The 21895-nt window shown below is 43.4% G+C and overlaps 2 protein-coding genes across 5 annotated transcripts; one reads left to right on the forward strand and one right to left on the reverse strand.

The window, feature by feature from the left end:
• Positions 1-554: 554 nt before the first annotated feature.
• On the forward strand, positions 555-5702 carry LOC130361376 (uncharacterized). The gene is made up of 3 exons (XM_056564264.1): positions 555-1722; positions 3178-3317; positions 5206-5702. The coding sequence occupies exons 1-3, from the start codon at positions 1121-1123 to the stop codon at positions 5700-5702; spliced, it is 1239 nt and encodes a 412-aa protein (XP_056420239.1). The 5' UTR covers positions 555-1120.
• Positions 5560-10042, reverse strand: LOC130361354 (zinc finger BED domain-containing protein 4-like). 4 transcript variants are annotated; one of them, XM_056564245.1, is made up of 3 exons: positions 6856-10042; positions 5787-5860; positions 5560-5698 (listed from the first exon to the last, which is right to left on the reverse strand). In XM_056564245.1, exon 1 carries the CDS (start codon positions 9831-9833, stop codon positions 7155-7157), a length of 2679 nt encoding a protein of 892 aa, XP_056420220.1. In that variant the 5' UTR covers positions 9834-10042; the 3' UTR covers positions 5560-5698; positions 5787-5860; positions 6856-7154. The 4 variants fall into 4 exon arrangements, with proteins under 4 accessions (XP_056420220.1, XP_056420230.1, XP_056420215.1 ...); XM_056564255.1 differs by lacking the exon at positions 5787-5860 and having other exon boundaries at positions 5562-5698; positions 6856-6938; positions 7035-10042; XM_056564240.1 differs by lacking the exon at positions 5560-5698 and having other exon boundaries at positions 5737-5860; positions 6856-6938; positions 7035-10042.
• Between the last annotated feature and the right edge of the window lie 11853 nt (positions 10043-21895).

Consider the following 21895-nt stretch of genomic DNA (forward strand, 5'->3'; position numbering starts at 1 on the left):
CAGACTCCAGGTAGTCGGTAGATTAATTAATGAAAAGAAAATATTGAAAGAACAATAATGGTTGTATCTCTCACCGCCTGCAGCCGCCTGGTTCTCACTGGCGTGGACCGATGTATTGCGGCTGTAGTAAATTCTCCCATATATCCCCGAGATAGTAAATAGTGGTCTCACACTGGGTTCGCAGCCCCGATGGCAGTGGGGTGTGACGCGATTGTCCGAGCATTAGCCTGCAACCGCTCCACAGAGGTCAGCTGACGGTGACAGAGCAGACACTCCGGCAGGAGTGTCAGCACACAAGGGAGCGGCGTCCCACATGGAGATCTGGGATACGGGAGATGTGAAAGGTGAGATGCCACCAAACAAAGCGGGAAACTGGAGCCTGGATTAACTCCTCAAATGCCAGGACATCCACAGTTAGGTGCGGATACTGGTGGTTAGGTGCGTACCAGTGAATAGTGTGAATAGTGCCAAGTCCTAGACGCGTTTCAGGGTGCTGGGTAGACTTGTGCACGACCAAAAAATTCGTCTATTTTCGTTTCGTACATATTCGTATTAAAAAAAATTCGGTTCTGTTGCACATTCGTTATAGAGTAATTCGTTTCAATCTGTTTTCGGATGCATCCGTACATTTTCGGATCAATCCGAAATATATTTCGGATGCATTCGTTATATCACACCCGTCCATTATTTCGTACACATTCGTTACATTTGGCGCATTCGTTACTTCGGACATATTCGTTATTTCGGTCGCATTCGTTATTTCGGCCGCATTCGTTTTACTTTCGAATTCGGCAAATTACATTATTCGTTTTATGTTGCTGTATTCCTAACGATTAACGAAAACAGCCGAAGTAAAGTTAGGCCAGGTCAGTCAGGGGCTCAGAGTTTTCACCCAGTGGCCCAGATTTATCAAACTGTGTGAGAGAAAGAGTGGAGTGGTCTGGTCTCCCATAGCAACCAATCACAGTTCAGCTTTCACTTTACCAGAGTTCATTATCTGACATGTGATTGGCTGTTGTGGTCACTCCCCTTTTTCTCTCACACAGATTGATAAATCTTGCCAGCGTGTACTGAGAGTGAGAAATTGATTGTATTGTGCGTAAATTGTGTGAAAAAAACAATGTCTGGAATGAGAGAAATTGTGTCTGTGGTGTCTGGGAGAGAGGATGGTGACGGTGAGCGTGCTGTTGTGGATGTGAGTGATAGAGCATGTGTGAGTGAGCGTGCTGTTGTGGATGTGAGTGATAGAGCATGTGTGAGTGAGCGTGCTGTTGTGGATGTGAGTGATAGAGCATGTGTGAGTGAGCGTGCTGTTGTGGATGTGAGTGATAGAGCATGTGTGAGTGAGCGTGCGGATGATGTGTCTGAGTGTAGTGGTGGCGTGGAGAGGAGAGGAGAGAAGAGGAGGAGTAAAGTCCGAGCATGTCCAATCGCAAGACAAAGTGGTTGGGCAATATCGGACTCTGGCAGTGGCAGCCACACATCTGAGTCTGAGAGTCTGCACTCAGTGGGAGTCCCACCAGCCAAAAAACAAAGAGGGCCGAAATTCACGGAGGCAGAGAACGTAGCACTGGTGGCTGCTGTTAGCACAGAAAAATCCGTGTTATTCAACACGACAGTGGGCACCCAGGAGAAGATGGCCGCCTGGAGCCGGGTGAGGGAGAAAGTGTCCCAAGTTGCAAGTGGCACAGCGGACAGGACAGTTCTCAGCATCAGGCATCGGTGAGTAAATATTTCATTATGATATCATCATCAATGTGTTGGCAAAGACATATTGCAAAGCATAAACTATGCTGGTCTTGGTCTAGGACAGGTATACCATTCTATAACCTTTATTGTTTGTTACACATATGTCCTTTACATACTAGATTTGTAATTACATCTAGTGTATACCGATGTATCCGTGGATTCGCCCCTAAAGCAAATGCTCCATAAGTGGGGAACCACCTTTCTTGCAAAAAAATAGTGGGCTTGCTCATCTGCATAACTACCGGTAATTATGTATGCGTGACATGAGGATACACATATGAGGGGGCAATTTTTTTGTATTCTGACCCCTATAACTTTCTTAGTTCTCCTTGCACCCCGTTCTGTAGTTTTTGACAGTACCGTTTTTGTTTTAAAGGGGTACTCTGATTGAAAACTTTTTTTTTTTTCTTAAATCAACTGGTGCCAGAAAGTTGATCAGATTCCATAAACCTTACAGTACGTATTAAGTTGCTGCTGAATTCTACATAGGAAATTCATTACTATTTGTAACCCAGAGCTCTCTGCTGATATCACAAGCACAGTGCTCTCTGCTGACATCTCTTTCCATTTTAAGAACTGTCCAGAGTAGGAGAAAATCTTCACAACAAACATATGCTGTTCTGGACAGTTCCTAAAATGGACAAAGATGTCAGCAGAGAGCACTGTGCTCATGATGTAAGCAGAGAGCTCTGTGTTTGAAAAAGAAAATAATTTCCTCTTTAGCAGCTAATAAGTACTGGAAGGAATAATATATATATATATATATATATATATTTTAATTAAAATGTACACATCTGCCTAATTTTCTGGCACCAGTTGATTTAAAAAAAAAGTACCCTTTTAATGTGACATTTTTTTTATGTATTTTTTGTAATTTTTTTTAAGTCAGGAGTTGCAGTTAGTTACTACAACTACCATCATGCCCTCATACATGTGGCTCATCAGCTGCTCCAAATGAAATTCCAACTCCCAGCATGTTGGACTATACTAGTATATAGTCCATAGGTCAGTGTTTCCCAACCAGGGGTGCCTCCAGCTGTTGCAAAACTACAACTCCCAGCATGTTGGGAGTTGTAGTTTTGCAACAGCTGGAGGCACCCCTGGTTGTGAAACACTGACCTATGGACTATATACTAGCATAGTCCAACATGCTCAGATTTTTAGTTTTAAAACAGCTGGAGGCACCCCTGGTTGGTAAACACTGCTATAGTATATTTTGCCATTTTCCGGGAATTGAAGGATTGGTTTGAATAACTAGTAAAGATAAAGAGGATAAGTCTGACTATATCTGTGTAGTGTGGTATAAATGCAGAAATATGAGCATTGAAGCAAAAGAACAAAATTGTTTCTCAACAAAACTGTTTATTGTCATAAAACGGAAATGGTATGATAAACTTGAATAAACTATTTTATGTAAAACCCAAACAGGTACTATGACTGCAGGGCATCAGTCCTCAAAAAAATAAAAAAGCAGCAGCAGAGGAGGAACATCAACTTCAAGAACTGGGAGCTGGAGTTGAAGAAGCACCTCCTGCCAGAGGCTCAGACATCCGAGGCAGAGAGATCTGGTGAGTAAAATTATATATATGATTAATTACGTATTACAATAATATTAATTGATAAAACAACAAGAAAATAAAAAAAATAACTATTAGAACTTATACAATAACTGTATTACTATATATTTGTATTTTTCCCCCCTAGCTCAATAATGATTCTTAAAGGGGTACTCCAGTGAAAACCTAAACCTTTTTTCTTTTAAATCAACTGGAGGCAGAAAGTTAAACATATTTGTAAATTACTTCTATTAAAAAACTTAATCCTTCCAGTACTTATCAGCTGCTGAATGCTACAGAGGAAATTCCTTTCTTTTTGGAACACTGATGACATCACGAACGCAGTGCTCTCTGCTGACATCTCTGTCCATTTTAGCAACCATGCATAGCAGATGCATAGCAGATGCATAGCAGATGTATGCGAAGGGCAGCATGGTGGCTCAGTGGTTAGCACTGCTGCTTTACAGTGCTGGGGACTTGGGTTCAAATCCCACTAAGGTCAAAAATAAATAAAGTGTGATAAGTGTTATAATAACATCAGCAGAGAGAACTGTGGTCGTGATGTCATCAGAGAGCATTCCAAACAGAAAAGAATTTCCTCTGTAGTATTTAGCAGCTAATAAGTACTGGAAGGATTAAGATTTTTTAATAGAAGTAATTTACAAATATGTTTAACTTTCTGCCACCAGTTGATTTAAAAGAAAAAAGGTTTTCACCGGAGTACCCCTTTAAAGCATTTATGCTATTTGTAATGTTGGGACATGCAGATGTCAGGGAATCTAGTCTACCCCGTTGTTGTCCTATACAGTAACCCCCCGATATGCGATGGCCCCGACATATGATCAAATTGACATATGATGGCCTCTTAGAGGACCCGTGAAGTGGACCCGGAGCAGCGGGACAGCATCGGAAGCCCCTGGGACTGCATCGGGAGTGGTGAGGACGCGGTCTGGAGCGGCGGGGACAGGTGAGTACAGCTTCCTATACTTAACATTGCACGGATCCCTCAACAGGGATCCGTGCAATGTAAAGTATAGGACAGTGGTCTACAACCTGCGGACCTCCAGATGTTGCAAAACTACAACACCCAGCATGCCCTGACAGCCAACTGTTGTCCGGGCACTGCAGGGAGTTGTAGTCTTGCAACATCTGGAGATCCGCAGGTTGAAGACCACTGGTATTGGAGGTTATACTCACCTTTACCCGCCACTACGGACCGTCACCGCTGCCCTGGATGTCACCTGCCATCGCTGTCGCTGTGTCCCCGACGCTCCGGCAAGGCCTCTGCTTCCTCGGCATCCTCGCTCTCCGTCGCCGCCATTACGCCGCTATGCAAGCCACTCCTATTGGATGACAGGATGGCATGCACAGCGATGTGATGACAACGATGGAGAGCGCTGACGATGCAGGGGATCCTGAAGAGGACGCGCCGGAGCCCCGAGGACAGGTAAGCTATGTTGAGAAATGGTCACATGATTGAAAGCCTGGAAATAGAGTGATCTACGGCCACCCCTTTCCTTTGGCAGCGAGTCAAAGGAATGAGACACACTGTAATGTCATCTTTTGACATGTCCACACAACTCGTAAATTTGTATTTTCTAATTCTATATTGATAGCAATGTGGATATTATGTAAATTACTCAGCTAAATTGCCTATTGTGATAAAAAGCATGGTTAGCTATTTGCAATGGTGTATATTTGTAGTGTATAATGGTGTATAACATTTATAGGGTTAGATGACAAATATACACCAGTACAATAACTTAATTATTATATTGTTAAGCCTTAGGGAGAGTATGTTGTGTATCATGTAATGGTCAACAACACAACTGTTTTCAGTCACTTGATTTTTATTTTAAAATACTTTTTTTTAATTTTCATTATTATAATTTTTTTTTAGATCAACAAGGCCAGGCTTCATTAAGGAGTCACCATGACAGTTCCCCACCATCACCTGTCCTGTCACATTTGGAGAGCCGGAGTGAGGTTGAGGCAGATGATAATGTGCCAGTACCTGAGGAGGACATGGGCCAACCCCTGAGCTCAGCTGCCTGTTCACCAGCTATCCACAGTCCACCCAGTCCACTATCTCCAACCCCAGCACCCGCATCTGTCCCAATGGACACGTACCTTAGGGTACTCCAAGAAAGGGACAGGTTGTCCAGGGAGACGAGGCACCTTGCACGGGAGATGCGACGCTTGAATAGGACCATGCACCAACTTCACCGACGGCAGGCTGACGACATCCAAGTGATGTTGGCCCGGGTCAGCCAGCAGCACCTTCAGGCCACAGCACAGCTAAGGGTGGACCTCCTGACGGCAATATCAAGAATCAGCCAATCACCTCCATTGGCTGACACCAGCAGCAGCAACAATGGGGCACCTTCACAAACCTAAAAGATTAAAGAATCATTATTTTTAGGCTGGTTGACAGTTTTGTTATGTTAGAAATGTTGGCAATGTTTAGGTTTATTGTATTACCTCTGTATTCTATTACCAAAGTTTCATGTTGACTTGTATATTGTAACCTCATACAAAATGGTGCCAAATCCTTCCTACAATATAAACATGCAATTGGTATGATTATGCTGGCTGATTGTAGACAGCAGGCATACAAGGCAAAAAATGATGATTACAGTTGTTATTTATTGCTACATTTGCATTCAAGGCCTTTGCCATCAAAATATTAAAAAAAATTGTAGGTAAGAAAAAATTGATCTCCTGTTGTGGTGTCTACATGATTGATGATAACTTTGATAGCAGAGCACAGATTCCACCAGTGCATGAAATGTGTATTGCAATAGTAACTCTAATTTATTATTATTTACCTCAACAGTTGGAGAGGTGGGGTCCTGAGGCATTGTGAACCTGGGTGTAATGTCCGTTTATTTGTTTTTGCATTTTCCCGTTTCAGGCCCTGTTCAGACATTGTTTTTCATGCATTATATGTTTTCTGTGCTTTTCTTCCAGGCGTGGAAGAGTTAAGCCTTTCACACATGTGTTAGGCGAGTGTGTTAGCCGAGGATAGGGGATAAGATGTCTGATCGCTGGGGGTCCCAGCAGTGGGCCCCCGCGATCAGACATCTTATTCCCTATCCTTTGGATAGGGGATCAAATGTTTATCCCTGGAATACCCCTTTAAGGTACTAAAGCTATACATTTATTACACTGTGACTTTTAATATGCTGCTGGGATCTGTGCTCCATTTAATAGAGGTCACTTAAGTGTCAGATGCATTGTAAAGCACTACTGTAATTTAAGGGGTACTCCGGCGCTTAGACATCTTATTCCCTATCTAAAGGATAGGGGATAAGATGCCTGATAGCGGGTTTCCCGCCGCTGGGGACCCCTGTGATCTTGCACACTGCACCCCAGTTAAAATCAGTCCCCGGAGACTGATTTTAACTGGGGTGCCGCATGCAAGATGAGGGGGGTCCCCAGCGGCGGGATCCCCGCGATCAGGCATCTTATCCCCTATCCTTTGGATAGGGGATAAGATGTCTAAGTGCCGGAGTACCCCTTTAAGAAAAAAAAATTGTCATTTACTTACCACTGATTTGCTGATCTCCTTTACCACATAAATGGACGTCCTTGTTGTATCCACAAAAATGTCCACTAAATGTCCACTAAATCCTAAAAGAAGGAGGGAAAGATATAAATTAAATAGAAATTATTAGCATTCTAAATGTAATGTTAGGAGGCTAAGAAGAAAATTGACAGACCACTAACCTGTTTGATGGTGCTGTTCACTTTCTTAACTTTTTCAAACAACTGATAACACAACGGGATCCAACATTCCAATTTGTAACCAAGAACTTCAACTTTTAACTTGAACTGTAGAACTCATAACTAATTGGTGTCAAAGCTTAGGGCAGGGTATCCCAGCTTGGGCATGTTTACTTTAAGAAAAGTCATCTGCTCCATGAGCTGAGGGGCCAGCTGTGAACGCTGTGGGCAGAGAATATTGCCAGTGACTGAAAATACCCGTTCACTTTGCACAGAGGTTGGGGGGCAGGATAGGAGCTCCTGGGCCACCATGGAGAGAGCAGGCCAAATTGCCCTCCTTTCATCCCAGTACTTGAGACTATCCGCTGTAGGTGCCAGATGGGGTTCAGACAAATAACTTTTTACAGTCTCTGCAACCTTATCTCTGGGTATCCTTGAGGGTTGTCTGGTGTGTCCGACCAAGGTTTGCAAAGTTTCTGCCCAAAAGTCAGCAGCTCTTGATGAATGTCCAGCAGTGTTTGTGATGGATGATGATGATGACATAGCAGGCTCATCCTCCTCTTCTTCTTCATCATCCTCATCATCCCTCTCTGACGGCACAACCAAGTGTCTTTGCCTGTCACACACCCTGTTGATTAATTTCTCTCTCCAGCCTGTTAGGGAATTGGCTTGGAGTGCCATTTTGCCCTTAATTCGGGGGTCACACATGGTGGCAAGCATCAATTCAGGGCAAGCATCAGTGAGCTCTGTGATCCTCCGGTTTAATTGTCCATGCAGTCTCCTGACAAGTGTGGCAACATCAGGTACTATGTATCCTCCAGGCAAGTTTTCTCTATGGTTGAGGATGGCATCCATTTTGTTAACAAGATGGGTAAAGAGGGGGATGACTTGAGCCAAGCTTGCACTTTCTTGACTTAGGTTTTCTGTGGCTGCACGAAAGGGGCTTAGTACAGTCACCACCTGAGCTATTATTTTCCACTCCTCCCTGCTAAGTGGTCTGGCCACACCGATGACATGCTCATGTGACATTGCATGTATAGCTTTTTGTTGCTCCAGAATTCTTTCAAGCATGTCCAATGTAGAATTCCACCTGGTGCTTACATCCTGCTTCAGGCGGTGTTGAGGAAGACCTGCCTTAATCTGCTCCTGCCTGAAAATGTGACTGTCCTTCACACTTCTATGAAAATGGCCTGCAATTTTCCTACAGGAGTCTAACACTTCAGAGAGCTTTGTATTGCTCTCAGTGGTGTCATCTATACCTGCCTTTACTACAAGATGGAGGACATGGGCGGAGCATCGGACACCAACAAATTTGCCATCCCGCAGTGCTTTTAACATATTGGCTGCCCCATCAGTGACCACAAACCCCATCTTCGCCTGTGTATTTGCCTGCTCCCCAAGCCACTCTGCCACCATTTTCTGTAATGCACGGGTTATGTTATGCGAGCTGTGCTGCTCATCTAAAACCTCTGCATGCAGTAGGAATGAGCAGTGCCCCTGATTTTGTTTTTCTACAACACCAGCTCCTGTGCTTCTTGGCCCTGATGTAATTTGGGCTGGTTCCATTACAATGGGCTGCCACCAGTGTGCTGTTAGTGATAAGAAGGCATGCTGCCCACTGGGAGCACTCCACAAGTCTGTGGTGAAATGTACAGACTGTCCTGTGGCTCTGCCTAGCTCCTGTTTTATTAACTCCACACAAGATTTATGTAAGGAGGGTACTATACTGCGACTAAATGTGGTACGGGATGGAATTACATACTGGGGTGCAACTGCCTGCATTAGACGTTTAAACGGTTCCCCCTCCACCATGTTAAAGGGAGCTCCCCCGACGGCTATGAGCTCGCCAATGAGGCGGGTAATTTTACGGGACTGCTGTCTTGAAATCCCCCTGGAATGAAATCCACTAAATTGATCCAAGGTGGGCTGTTTTGCTTGACTGGGGTCAACAGCTTCACCTCTGTGCCCCTTGTCCAGGTTATGTGAGCTGATGGTAGCACTGGAACTAGCACTTGCCCTTTTTTTACTGGGTGGAGGTGACAACAACCCACTGTCTTCTCTTAACAGGACTGGCTTGTGGTGTGTGCGCAAATGGTGATTCATGCCAGAATTAGTCAGATGCCCTATAACTCTACCACGACTGACTTCCCTGCCACATAGCTTACATTTAGCTGATCTACCATCACCAACTATTGAAAAATGCTCCCAAACTTTAGATTTCCGGCTGGAACTGGAACCGGGTTGTGCAGATGGGGCATTTTGCAGGAGGGGATTGCTTTTGGAAGCTGGAGGCCTTGTACTGGGGACGGTGGCACTACTTGAATGGGAGGGTGGTGTATCCATTACAACTAAAGAGCCAGAGGATGATGGTGGTGATGATTCTGGAAGGTCAGTTGTAAATAGGAGTGGCGATACAGGACTTTGATATTGTTCAGGACTGGACACATCATGAATGAAATCAAGGGGTACCTCCTCTTCTATGCTTCCAATGTCTACACCTTGAAGAGGCGTACTTAAATGCATTATGTCCATGTCTGATTGTGAGCCCTGCTTCTTGTTTCCCTCTCCTTCTTGGTGTCTAACAGATTGCGAGACATTAAGGGCCACAGTAGCAGCACTAGTGGTGGCTGTCTTATTTTTTTCTTGGATATGATGATGAGTATGGCCACTTGATGAAGCATGGGACTTTGCTGCAGGCCTTGCTGCTGATCCTCTTTTGTAAAAAAGTGCAGGTGTTACCTTAGCTTGTTTGCCTGTTGTCTCTGTGCCAGAAGCCAAGTTATCATCAGGTAAACCGTCCATTTCTGCAAATCCAGTGACTCTCTCCACACACTGCAACTGTAACACCACCAGCCAGTCTCACAGGACTACCTCACAACTGAATAAAACAGCCTTACTGTCTGCAATACAGTAGGGATTGAATGGAATAAGCTAATTGGCTAAAAGTTACCATATGGTACCATGTGACAATGAACTCCGATCATATGACCTCCCAAGGACCAATTAAAAGAATGCAGAATTATTACTTTACTTTCGTTTACGGACAACGAATGCATTCGTTATTTCCCGAATGTTATTTCCCGAATGATTTGTTATTTTCCGAATGATTCGTCATTTAACGAATGCATTCGTTATTACCCGAATGCATTCGTTATTCCCCGAACGATGTTATTTAACGAGTGCATTCGTTATTCACCGAACGCATTCGTTGTTCACCGAAGGTATTCGTTGTTTGGCTGTTCGTATTATCGGCGCTATTCGGAGATGCTCAAGATGTTTTTTCGTTCATTCGGATCGCTCCGAATGTACGAAAACGGTAATTTTCGTTAAATATAACATTCGTGCCGAACCGAATTGCACATGTCTAGTGCTGGGAATTGTAGTCCTCTGACCCCTTCTTCAGTAGGCAAATGTGTATTTTTGCCTACTTTTTTGCCAATTACATTTGCCTACTGAAGAAGGGGTCGGAGGACTATAATTCCCAGCACCCTGAAACGCGTCTAGGACTTGGCACTATTCACACTATTCACTGGTACGCACCTAACCACCAGTATCCGCATTTGAGGAGTTAATCCAGGCTCCAGTTTCCTGCTTTGTTTGGCGGCATCTCACCTTTCACATCTCCTGGATCCCAGATCCCCATGTGGGACACCGTTCCCGTGTGTGCTGACACTCCTGCTGGAGTGTCGGCTCTGTCACCGTCAGCTGACCTCTGTGGAGCAGTTGCAGGCTATTGCTCGGACCATTGCGTCGCACCCCACTGCCATCGGGGCTGCGAACCCAGTGTGAGACCACTATTTACTATCTCGTGGATATACGGGAGATCTTGCAACAGCCGCAATACATCGGTCCACGCCAGTGAGAACCAGGCGGTGAGAAATACAACCATTATTGTTCTTTCAATATTTTCATTATTTAATCTACCGACTACCTGGAGTCTGACTTTATAATATTTCTATCAAGCGCACTTTTATCATCCGCTCCATAAACGGGACTTTCAAACTAGGTGCCGGACTATCGGACTGCAGATACATATATGCTCAACTAGCATTCTACAGTTATATATTTATTATTGATATTCCACTAGGGCTCAGTGGGGTATTTATTAGTGCCTTTATATGTGTAGTTTATCCATTTATTTTATTGAATTAAATTTTTATACCAGTGATGCTGTTTTCTATTCAATTTTTTTACGTTTCCACACATATCATTATGCACCTTAGATGGTGAGGTCCTTGAGGTAAAAGCTATAAATTAGATTTTTATTTTTCCTTGGACGCGGGTGGGGACCGGTTATAGCTTTAATTACCTCGCACTTTTTGTTGTGAGCTGCACCTTTTTGAAACTTGTTCTTAATGGGTAATTAACCTTATCGTGACGCCAGGGCGTGGTTGACCTATAAACCACCCAAGATAGGCCAGCTTCACCTGTGCCAGGTACGGGGCAAATAATCACTCCGACGCAAGGTTACAGTTAACTGGCTTGATTTACTGAGGTTGGAAAGATGGTAGAATCCGTTATAGCTCAGATTAGCGTGAAGGAGTAGAAGGGTGAATTTAGGAAAGCTTATTGGCTTGCTGGGACTTATAGTTAATTGTGCTGCACATGACTGATTCAGCCCACGCTATACTTTAGAGACATGGACTTTACTAACTTGTTGGACTTGACTTTTATAATATTCCCAAGACTGTAAGCTTACCGCAAGGCTTTGACTTTCACCTCGGTAGTGGGGTTAACTTGTAGTTGATGCGTGGTTGCTGGACTAGGCCTCAGGCCTCCTTTCGGAACCACCTCACTGACAGACTACACTCCTCACCAAACTGTACCTCAGCAGAACTGAATAACTGAACTCTGACCTCACTATATATGGGTTCCCATTGGCCGGATAAGTCACATGTTCACCACTGCATACTCCCCTTAACAACAAGGTCCTTAGCAACAAGAGATTTAAGACAACAAGTACATAGATAATACAAATACATTAACCCTTATATGACTAAATTATATAGTGCATTATAGAGAGTTCTGAGGAGAGGGGACCCATGACAGACATGGAGCAGCATCTGCCACACAGGATGAGCAGGAGTACAGAAGAACACATGATTTTGTGCTGGGTCACCACAAACTCTCCCTTTAGAGGAAAGCTGTCCTCGGCGTAACATCCTGGAGAGCAGATGGTGTAAAAATGGCCTTATGGGACAAAGTTAGAGTAGCAAAATAGTTCCTAGGGCATTGTTTGAAATGTCCTTCTCAGGGCTATGTATTTTCCTGGGGCATTAATCCAAATGTCATTCACAGATTAATAAACAGTTGTAAACAGTTCTAAGAGTTCATGTGGCATTTTTACTAATGTCCTTACATACTCCAATAGAATGTAAACAAAGTAGTAACTGTTGTTGTAACCGTTTGTCATGAAGGGTCCTTTGTACCTTAGTACCAAAACTTAACCTAGATAGTACTGTTACTGACATTTCAAAGCTTATAAACATTTGTAGATACTGACAATAGCATACACATAGATTAAACCATTTACACATTAGACATTTTACAGATCGGGCTGCCAGAGGCTTTCTACCCTGATGCCTGTGCTACTGGGCCCTTCGGCTTTTTTGCTACTTCTCCCTGAAACACAGAAATCTTTGAGTATATGGCGGTAGGAACAACATTGACTTCCCCTTACAGTGGTACAGTGGGGCAAAAAAGTATTTAGTCAGCCACCATTTGTGCAAGTTCTCCCAATTAAAAAGAGGAGAGAGGCCTGTCATTTTCCTCATAGGTATACCTCAACTATGAGAGACATAATGAGAAAAAAAAATCCATAAAATCACATTGTCTGATTTTTAAAGAATGTATTTGCAAATTGTGGTGGAAAATAAGTATTTGGTCAATAACAAAAGTTAATCTCAATACTTTATTATATACTCTTTGTTGGCAATGACAGAGGTCAAACATTTTCTGTAAGTCTTCACAAGGTTTTCACACACTGTTGTTGGTATTTTGGCCCATTCCTCCATAAAGATCTCCTCTAGAGCAGTGATGATTTGGGGCTGTCGCTGTACAACACAGACTTTCAACTCCCTCCAAAGGTTTTCTATGGGGTTGATCTAGAGACTAGCTAAAAAAAATTTTTTTTTTGGTTTATTAACTGGACAATAATGGATCCAAACAGATACAAATGTCACTGGCGTGGACCGATGTATTGCGGCTGTAGTAAATTCTCCCGTATATCCAGATAGTAAATAGTGGTCTCACACTGGGTTCGCAGCCCCGATGGCAGTGGGGTGCGACGCGATTGTCCGAGCAATAGCCTGCAACCGCTCCACAGAGGTCAGCTGACGGTGACAGATTTGCATCCGTTATTGTCCTTTTTTTTTTTTGACGGGAGATGTGAACGGCCGTGTGAACGCAGCCTAACAAACGGATGTAAAATAATACCATTGATGTCAATGGGATTTCCTTACAATCCTTTCACATCAGTTTGCACCCGTCTCCGTTCATTTCCATTTTTTTTTATGGGAGAAAAGACGGTGCATGCAGTATTTTTTCTCCCATCAAAAAAGCGGGAGAAAAAGACAGATACAGTAAATTTAACATTGAATATTATGGGAAACAGATGAACCTTTAATGTAATTCGTTAGCATCCATTATTTTCAATCCGTTTTTTAATCCATTTTTACTTCTGAGCATGCTCAGAACAAAAAAAAAAAAAGAAAATTTCGGATAACATCTGTTTGCATCCGTTATTGTCCGTTTTTTTAAGTCTGTTTTTATTTTTGAACTTGCACAATTAGTGGCTGACTAAATACTTTTTTTTCCCCACAGTACTTACGCTCACCAGTTGCTCTCTGGCCACAAGAAAACCCTGTGCACATTGGACAGAAAAAACAATTAGTACTGACAATACACATTTTTGGTATTGATATGGACTGGAGTATTTACATACTGACTAGGAGAAAACAGTCCTGACTGAAGACAATTTTTTAGTACGGTACATTAACTCACTATCTGTACACAATGGGGGAGATTTATCAAAACCTGTCCAGAGGAAAAGTTGCTGAGTTGCCCATTGCAATCAATCAGATCACATCTTTCATTTTTTGGAGGCTTTTTCAAAAATGAAAGAAGCGATCTGATTGGTTGCTATGGGCAACTCAGCAATTTTTCCTCTGGACAAGTTTTGATTTAAATCTCCCCCAATATGTATTATATATATTCCTAGCGACTATACATTTTTATATGTATACTTTTCTTGCAGGCTATACAATGTACATTTGTTTTATGTTTGATACCTAGCAGGTAGTTGTCCCTGGGTGAACCGTTGAGACCTGCACAGCACCACCTCTTGAGGAACAGGATCCTGAGGGAAATCCGGAAGTGCAGCAGGTGTTTCTTCTGATTGAGAAGAAACTGCTTTAGCAGGGACCATTTCTTCCAGTTGAACAGGAATAGTTTGAGCAGGGACCATGGGAGCAGGTATATAGCCAGAGGGGACAAGACAGGAGCTGGAGGTTGACAGATGTAGGTCGGCTGTGTTGGCAAAAACATGGGGAAATCCATAGAAAGATGTATCCCTTCACCAGGAACGTATTCTAGAACAGGCGCCACAGGTGGAGGAGGCGGTGGTTGCACAAGCACTGACAAGTCCTCTTTCTCACAGAGTTTGAGGTGATTCCTGTGGATGACCTGTGGTTCACAATCGGGCTTCCGCAGTTTGTAGACATCAGACTCAGGGTAGGGAATAGCCGTTAACGTGTAAAGTTCTGTCTCCCAGATGGAATCCAACTTGTCTGTTCTAGGAAATTTCTTTAACCATACTTTGTCACCAACGAGTAAGGGTTTGGTCGCTGCATGGCCGTCGTAGTCATCATGTTGCCTCTGTCGAGCTTCTCCATCTTCTTGTTGAAGATCTCCTGAGCCTCATGGATTCGCCTTTGATGATCAGGTACCCATTTGTCGGGTGACAAGGGAGAGTTGTCAGCTGGGGCTCGCAGCCCAAAGGTCCTGGCCTTAGGCAGCCCGAAAGTCTACAGTCTGTTAAGACAGACTCTGGAAATCCTAGCATTTGTGCCCACTTGGAGTAGAACCTTTGTGCAGCCGTTTTGGCTATGAGATCTTTGACTGGAACAAAGACAACCCACTTGGAGAGGTGGTCAACCATAGTGAGTGCATAGGTGTACTCGGATTGGGTACGAGCCAATTTCACGTGGTCTAGCGCGACCAGCTGGTTAGGTCTGTTGCTCTGGATGGGATGGAGGGGAGCCCTCGCGTCCTAACATTGCAGACAGAGCATTCACTTCTTCACCATTTCTCAACATCACTCCGCATCCCAATCCAGTAGAATCTTCTCCGAACTGTGGCTTCCGTCTTATGGACTCCGAAGTGTCCTGACTGGTCATGGTAGGCATTGAAAACAATAGACCATAGCCGCATCTCTTCTGGGAACCAGAATCTGATGTAGTCGTTCACTGGAGACCGGATTCAAAGAATTGCAACACAATAGTCCTTTGTGCACAAACAGTTGTTTCCCCTGATGCTACATTCGTTTCAACTCATAGTCACAATGGGCCCGCCGCAGTCGGGTCGGTACCTTTTTCGCCAGGAGGAAATCCATCAAGTCTCCCATGACTCAGCTTTCTTCTTGCAGAGTTGTCCAAGTAAAGTTCTCTTTCACCTTCTCTAGCCTTGATTCACCTTCAACAAGGGTAGTGACAACATTTTGGTGGACGAACTGCTGATAAAACGTAGGCATCTTTACATCCTCCCACTTGTCTTCTTGGGGTGGCTCTTCACCTGGGGTCATCCGGGATAGCACATCGGCATTGACATTTGACTTGCCATTTTTATACTTCATAGTGAAGCTGTAGTTGGCTAACCTCTAAGCCCATCACATCTTCCAATTCAGTCCCGGACTCAATCACTTGTATAGCCAATCTTTAAAAGCAAGAAAAGACATGTTAGGGTTTTGTACTGCTAACATTCTCAGTTGGGTCTTGTCCCACTTGTTATGAGTCCCATCAATAAACTGTCCATTAATATTTTGTTGCCCTGTTCGGGAGTTACACCATCTAGCTTCTGGACAATCTCTAGGGCATTCTGTAGGGCTACAGTATACGCTCTCAGAGTCTCACCTGGCTTTTGTCACCTTTCATATAGTTGGAGACGTACCTCTGATGGAGAATGTGACTCAAATACCTGGTACAGCCCTTCAAAAATCTGCTCGACAGTCGCCTTCTCGAATACTGGCCAGGTGCGGACTTCCTCTAATGCCAGTCCCCAGAGTTGTCCCGTTAACAGTTGCACCTGATGATTAGGAGGAAAAGAGTAAAAGACATACAGGCTGTGGATTCTCTCATTGAAATTCCTCAGGGTAGGTAGGGAGTACAGGATTTCCCATGAATACCAGTGGGGTTGCTGGAACACCAGGGCTGTTGGTGGTGGAAAGAGCACTAGCCGCTGGAGCAGGGGGTGCACTCGCCGAGGAAGATGGAGGGGCGCTGGTGCCTGGTTGATCTGTGGTACTTGGTTCAGACATGTTGAAGATAATAGGGTGAGCTGTTGCTTTAAGGAAGATGATATGAGTTGCCCTTAAAAGAAGTTAAAGAGGTGCTTCAGCAGCTTGTAGTTTGCACCTGGACTGTGGGGGTGATAACAGCAGACACTCCCCCTCTGTTTTGCCGGTACCCAGTAACAAGGGACTTGGTGACTGGTAGTTGCAGACAGTACGAGGATAATAGTGGCACACCTGGATACCAGAGACTCTGTATAACTCTGCACTGATGATCAGCAAGTCTTTCAGGTGTTGTGGTGCTGGGGGACAGCGCTGGGCATGAACGCAGCAGCCTGGAACTTCTAAGATGGCTGCACCTAGGGAGCTTCCTGCCTGGATCCGGGTGGGAAAATCTTCCCCTGTGCAACACAGGCCGATCCTTTTGGTTCCTCCTTGCTGTGCTGGGGAGGCGGTGGTGTAGGAGACTGATGAGGGCGGAGCTGGGGCCACTTGCGCGAGGGAATTTTGGGAGCCAATTAACCCCTTCTAGGTAGTACAGTACTTTCCTTATTGCACAGCACAAGTCCCATTCAACACTTGTATATGCACAGCAGGGTAACAGCCACAGACTTGCTTCCTCCACAATGGCGGGCACAACTTTAACACTTTGACAGTAGCCTTAATAAACTTTTCTTCTCCCCCTCTTTTCACAAGTGCCTTTCAACTAAGCATTTTCACAGACAAAGTCCCGTACAATTTTGGCACAGTTTTTGTCATATGAATGTTCGGCTTTCTGCAATTTTGGACAGAGTCCAGACTGGGGAGGTTTCTCTGCATAGGGCACACATCCATATCCTGTTCGTTCATGCCCCATGATGCTGCTATTTAAAATAATTTGTAAATTTTTGTAAATATTATGAATTTCTCCAAACAAACTTTATTTAACTTCTAAGTGCCTGTGCCGTCCCTGTGCGCATGCGCCGATTCCCGACGTTGCGCTCTTCCGGACTTGCGTCTCACACTGCCCACCTTGTGGTCAGTCATGTAGCGGAGTCAGCTGATGCGGCGCCCGGAAGTACGCGCGGTGTTCAGTGGCTTGTGCGCTATGCGCCACTCTGGAGACAGGCTCCTTTCCGGCCCCACACAGGTATGTAATATTTACAAAATTAATTTTCTCGGGTTCTGATCGGATGAGTTTTATTTAAATAGTACCTGCACTGAGAGGACGCCACCCCCAGGATGAAGGATATTCGCCGAAATGTACGTTGGGGTGGCATCACTACTGCTGCACTTTTGCACTTCTTATTTGCAATAGTTTGGTGTTGTATGCGGCTTTGTATGCACTTTAAGAATGATGTCTGTTTATTAGTATGCACTGCATATCTTTTGCCTTTTTTGACTTTATGTCTATGTTTACTTGTTTTGGCAGGCAGTGACACCCATTTTTTGTCCCATCCCCCCTGTATCAGCCTTTCCCCTACAATTTTGTTTTTTAACCTAAAACAATAAAGTGTTTAATTTTTAACCCTTAAATTACATTTTTTCTGTGGTTGAAGTTGGAAAGATGGTACAATCCGTTACAGCTCAGATTAGCGTGAAGAAGTTGCAGGGTGAACTTAGGGAAGCTTATTGGCTTGCTGGGACTTATAGTTGATTGTGCTGTATATGACTGATTCAGCCCACGCTATACTTTAGAAACTTGGACTTGACTAACTTGCTGGACTTGACTTGTATAATATCCCCAAGACTGTAGGCTTAAAGGGGCATTCCAGGAAAAAACTTTTTTTTATATATCAACTGGCTCCAGAAAGTTAAATAGATTTGTAAATTACTTAAAAAAATCTTAATCATTGCAGTACTTATGAGCTTCTGAAGTTAAGGTTGTTCTTTTCTGTCTAAATCCTCTCTGATGACACCTGTCTCGGGAAACGCCCAGTTTAGAAGCAAATCCCCATAGCAAACCTCTTCTAAACTGGGCGTTTCCCGAGACAGGTGTCATCAGAGAGGATTTAGACAGAAAAGAACAACCTTAACTTCAGAAGCTCATAAGTACTGAAAGGATTAAGATTTTTTAATAGAAGTAATTTACAAATATGTTTAACTTTCTGGAGCCAGTTGATATATATATATATATATATATATATATATATATATATATAAAAGTTTTTTTCCTGGAATACCCCTTTAACGCAAGGCTTTGACTTTCACTTGGATAGTGGGGTTAACTTGTAGTTGATGAGTGGTTGCTGGACTAGGCCTTGTTTCAGATCCACCTCACTGACAGACTTCACTCCTCACCAAACTGTACCTCAGCAGAACTGACTAGCTGAACTCTGACCTCACTATATATGGGAGGAATTTAGGGAAATCCCATTGGCCGGATAGAGAGTCCTGAGGAGAGGGGACCCATGACGGACATTGAGCAGCATCTGCCACACAGGATGGACAGAAGTACAGAAGATACACATGATTCTGTACTGGGTCACCACATATACACAATGTGAAATCAATCCCAAATCCACAACATAATGAGTGAATACGGTTGCAATTCTGTAGTTAAAATGTGAGAAGCAGTCCTGACCCACGTGGATTCACCCAAAGAAGGAAATGTATTTTCCTTCTCTAGGCCATAGCATGGCAGCAGCAGCTATATCAAAGTATTTATCTTTTTTTTTTAACTCACTGAAGTGCTGCCCCCTTCAACCCTGCTGCCCTAGGCACAGGCCCACAAGTGGCCAATGGTAAATACAGCCCTGCTGGTAGGAAATAATGCAATAGCAACATGGCAAAGTGAACTGTAGCCTTACCACAGAAGCTATCTGCTTCATATACTCAGAAGTAATGTTTCCTCTAAAGCTAGCTGTATACAAAATATTTTGAACAAACCCTTCAGCAACATGCCCATCTCATTAAAGTAATCATGATCAGAAATTGTCAAAATTGGCCATTGCAGACCACTTTTATCTCATGTGTTTGGTTGGCCCCATAATGTATTCATTCATCATGTGTTTTATATTTTGTCTGGCCAGTAATATATCTTTAATGTTCTATTCACACGTACAATATTCTGAGCAGATTTGACACACAGATTTGATGCGCAGGATTTTCTGCTGCAAATTTCAATGTAAACTGAACACAGTTTGAAATCCTGCGCATCAAATCTGTGCAGAATACTGTACGTGTGAATAGACCCTAAAGGAGTATTCCGGGGAACACGACTTATCACCTATCCACAGAATAGAATAAATGTCCCAGAAGTCAAACTCCCTGCTATATACTGTACAGGTCCCATCTACTCACCAGAGCAATCTAGCACCCTCCAACAGAGATAAGCAGAAGTGACGGTCCGCTCAGCCAATCACTGGTTTAGACGGGACCTCATTTCAGCCGGTGATTGGCTGAGCAGGCTGTCATTCCTGCTTGTCTTCAAAGCTGAAGAGCCCAGAAGTATGGTAAGCTGAGCAGTGAGAGCCGGGCCCCATACAGGAAATCTTGGGGAGTCCCAAAGGTTGGACCCCCTGCAATCAGTACCCCTTTGATAGCCTGATGGCTATACTGTTTTCCCTAAACGGATGTATCACATTGGCCCTAACAGCATTCCAACTCTTTTTGTCGGGTTGTGCCCCTAAATTCTGTGTAAATTCTGAATGTGCGACAGAAAAAACCCGAGAGAATCAGAATCAGAAACACTCAGAGTGGGGGGGAAAAATGACAAAATGGGCGTGGCTTTCAGGAAAAAAGGCGTGTTCCCTACATTTCATCCAAAATCACTTGTCTTTTCTGAAAACCACTCTGAAAATCATGTGAATTTTCTGGTAAGAAAACCCTACACTTTAAAGAATGTATAAAGTTTCCGAAAGTGGAGTAAATTAGTAAATACCATGGGAAAAAAAGGTTGAAACTGCAAAAAAACACAACAAAACCTACACTCCACTCTTCAGGGCCATTGCGTTTGTCTTCTATTGTATAGATTTTAGGCTAGAGAACATGTCACTCCATTTACCTCATATGTCTTATTTTAACACTATACACCAAGTTTTAGCCCCATGCTTCTTTATTAGTAACACCTTATTTTCAGATCACCTACACATAAAATAATATTGTCCAGTTCCCTAACTGCTTAAATGGAACCTCTCAGTTACATTTGGGACACTAAACAGCTGGGGTTAAGAATCCCAAAACTTGGATACTGTGTTCCCATTAAATAAAAAGTCAGTTATAACAAGATAGCGGTACCAGGCAGGCCCACAACCATAATATGCAGAACTTTTAGTACCATCCACTGTCTCAGTGTCACAGGACTTCCTCACATGACCTTATGACATCACACCTCTGAGAAGGCCATACACACTAGCCTTTACCATCCAAACTGCACCATAAAGCTGAACACTGATAGTTCTGCTTTCCTGTTCCTCCCTGCACTGATCATTGGGATGAGTGCAGAGGAAAAGGAATAGAGAGGAGTGTGTAGCTGTGACTGAATGGCTGCTTGCACAGTTCACCCCATGATTGAGCAGAGCTATTCAGGAGCAATTCTCTACAATCATTAAAGGGGGGTTAAAAGGGTACTTCTGTGGAAAACCTTTTTTTTTTTTTTTTTTTTTAAACAACTGGTGCCAGACAGTTAAACAGATTTGTAAATCACTTCTATTAAAAAATCTTAATCCTTCCAGTACTTTTTAGGGGCTGTATACTAAAGAGAAATCCAAAAAAGAAATGTATTTCCTGTGACGTCATGACCACAGTGCTCTCTGCTGACCTCTGCTGTCCATTTTAGGAACTGTCCAGAGCAGGAGAAAATCCCCATAGCAAACATATGCTGCTCTGGACAGTTAGTAAAATGGACAGCAGAGGTCAGCAGAGAGCACTGTGGTCATGACATCAGAGGAAATGCATTTCTTTTTTGGATTTCTCTTTAGTATACAGCCCCTAAAAAGTACTGGAAGGATTAAAGGGGTATTCCAGGCCAAAACGTTTTTATATATATCAACTGGCTCTGGAAAGTTAAACAGATTTGTAAATTACTTTGATTAAAAAATCTTAATCCTTCCAATAGTTGTTAGCTTCTGAAATTGAGTTGTTGTTTTCTGTCTAACTGCTCTCTGATGACTCACATCCCGGGAGCTGTGCAGTTCCTATGGGGATATTTTCCCATCATGCACAGCTCCCCGGACGTGACATCATCAATGAGCAGCTAGACAGAAAACTTCAGAAGCTAATAACTATTGGAAGGATTAAGATTTTTTAATAGAAGTAATTTACTAATCTGTTTAACTTTCCGGAGCCAGTTGATATATCAAAAAAAGTTTTTGCCTGGAATACCCCTTTAAAAAATTTTAATAGAAGGGATTTAATAATCTGTTTAACTTTCTGGCAC

Source organism: Hyla sarda, chromosome 1 (genome assembly GCF_029499605.1).
Source record: "Hyla sarda isolate aHylSar1 chromosome 1, aHylSar1.hap1, whole genome shotgun sequence".
Lineage (NCBI taxonomy): Eukaryota > Metazoa > Chordata > Amphibia > Anura > Hylidae > Hyla > Hyla sarda.

What these genes read in the sequence shown, in the direction of transcription:
- LOC130361376 (XM_056564264.1), top strand. Translation starts at nt 1,121, where the DNA reads ATGTCTGGAATGAGAGAAATTGTGTCTGTGGTGTCTGGGAGAGAGGAT. An exon ending in GTTCTCAGCATCAGGCATCG is followed by an intron (nt 1,723 to 3,177) that starts GTGAGTAAATAT and finishes AAACCCAAACAG; the next exon opens with GTACTATGACTGCAGGGCAT. An exon ending in ATCCGAGGCAGAGAGATCTG is followed by an intron (nt 3,318 to 5,205) that starts GTGAGTAAAATT and finishes ATTTTTTTTTAG; the next exon opens with ATCAACAAGGCCAGGCTTCA.
- LOC130361354 (XM_056564245.1), bottom strand. Translation starts at nt 9,833, where the DNA reads ATGGACGGTTTACCTGATGATAACTTGGCTTCTGGCACAGAGACAACA.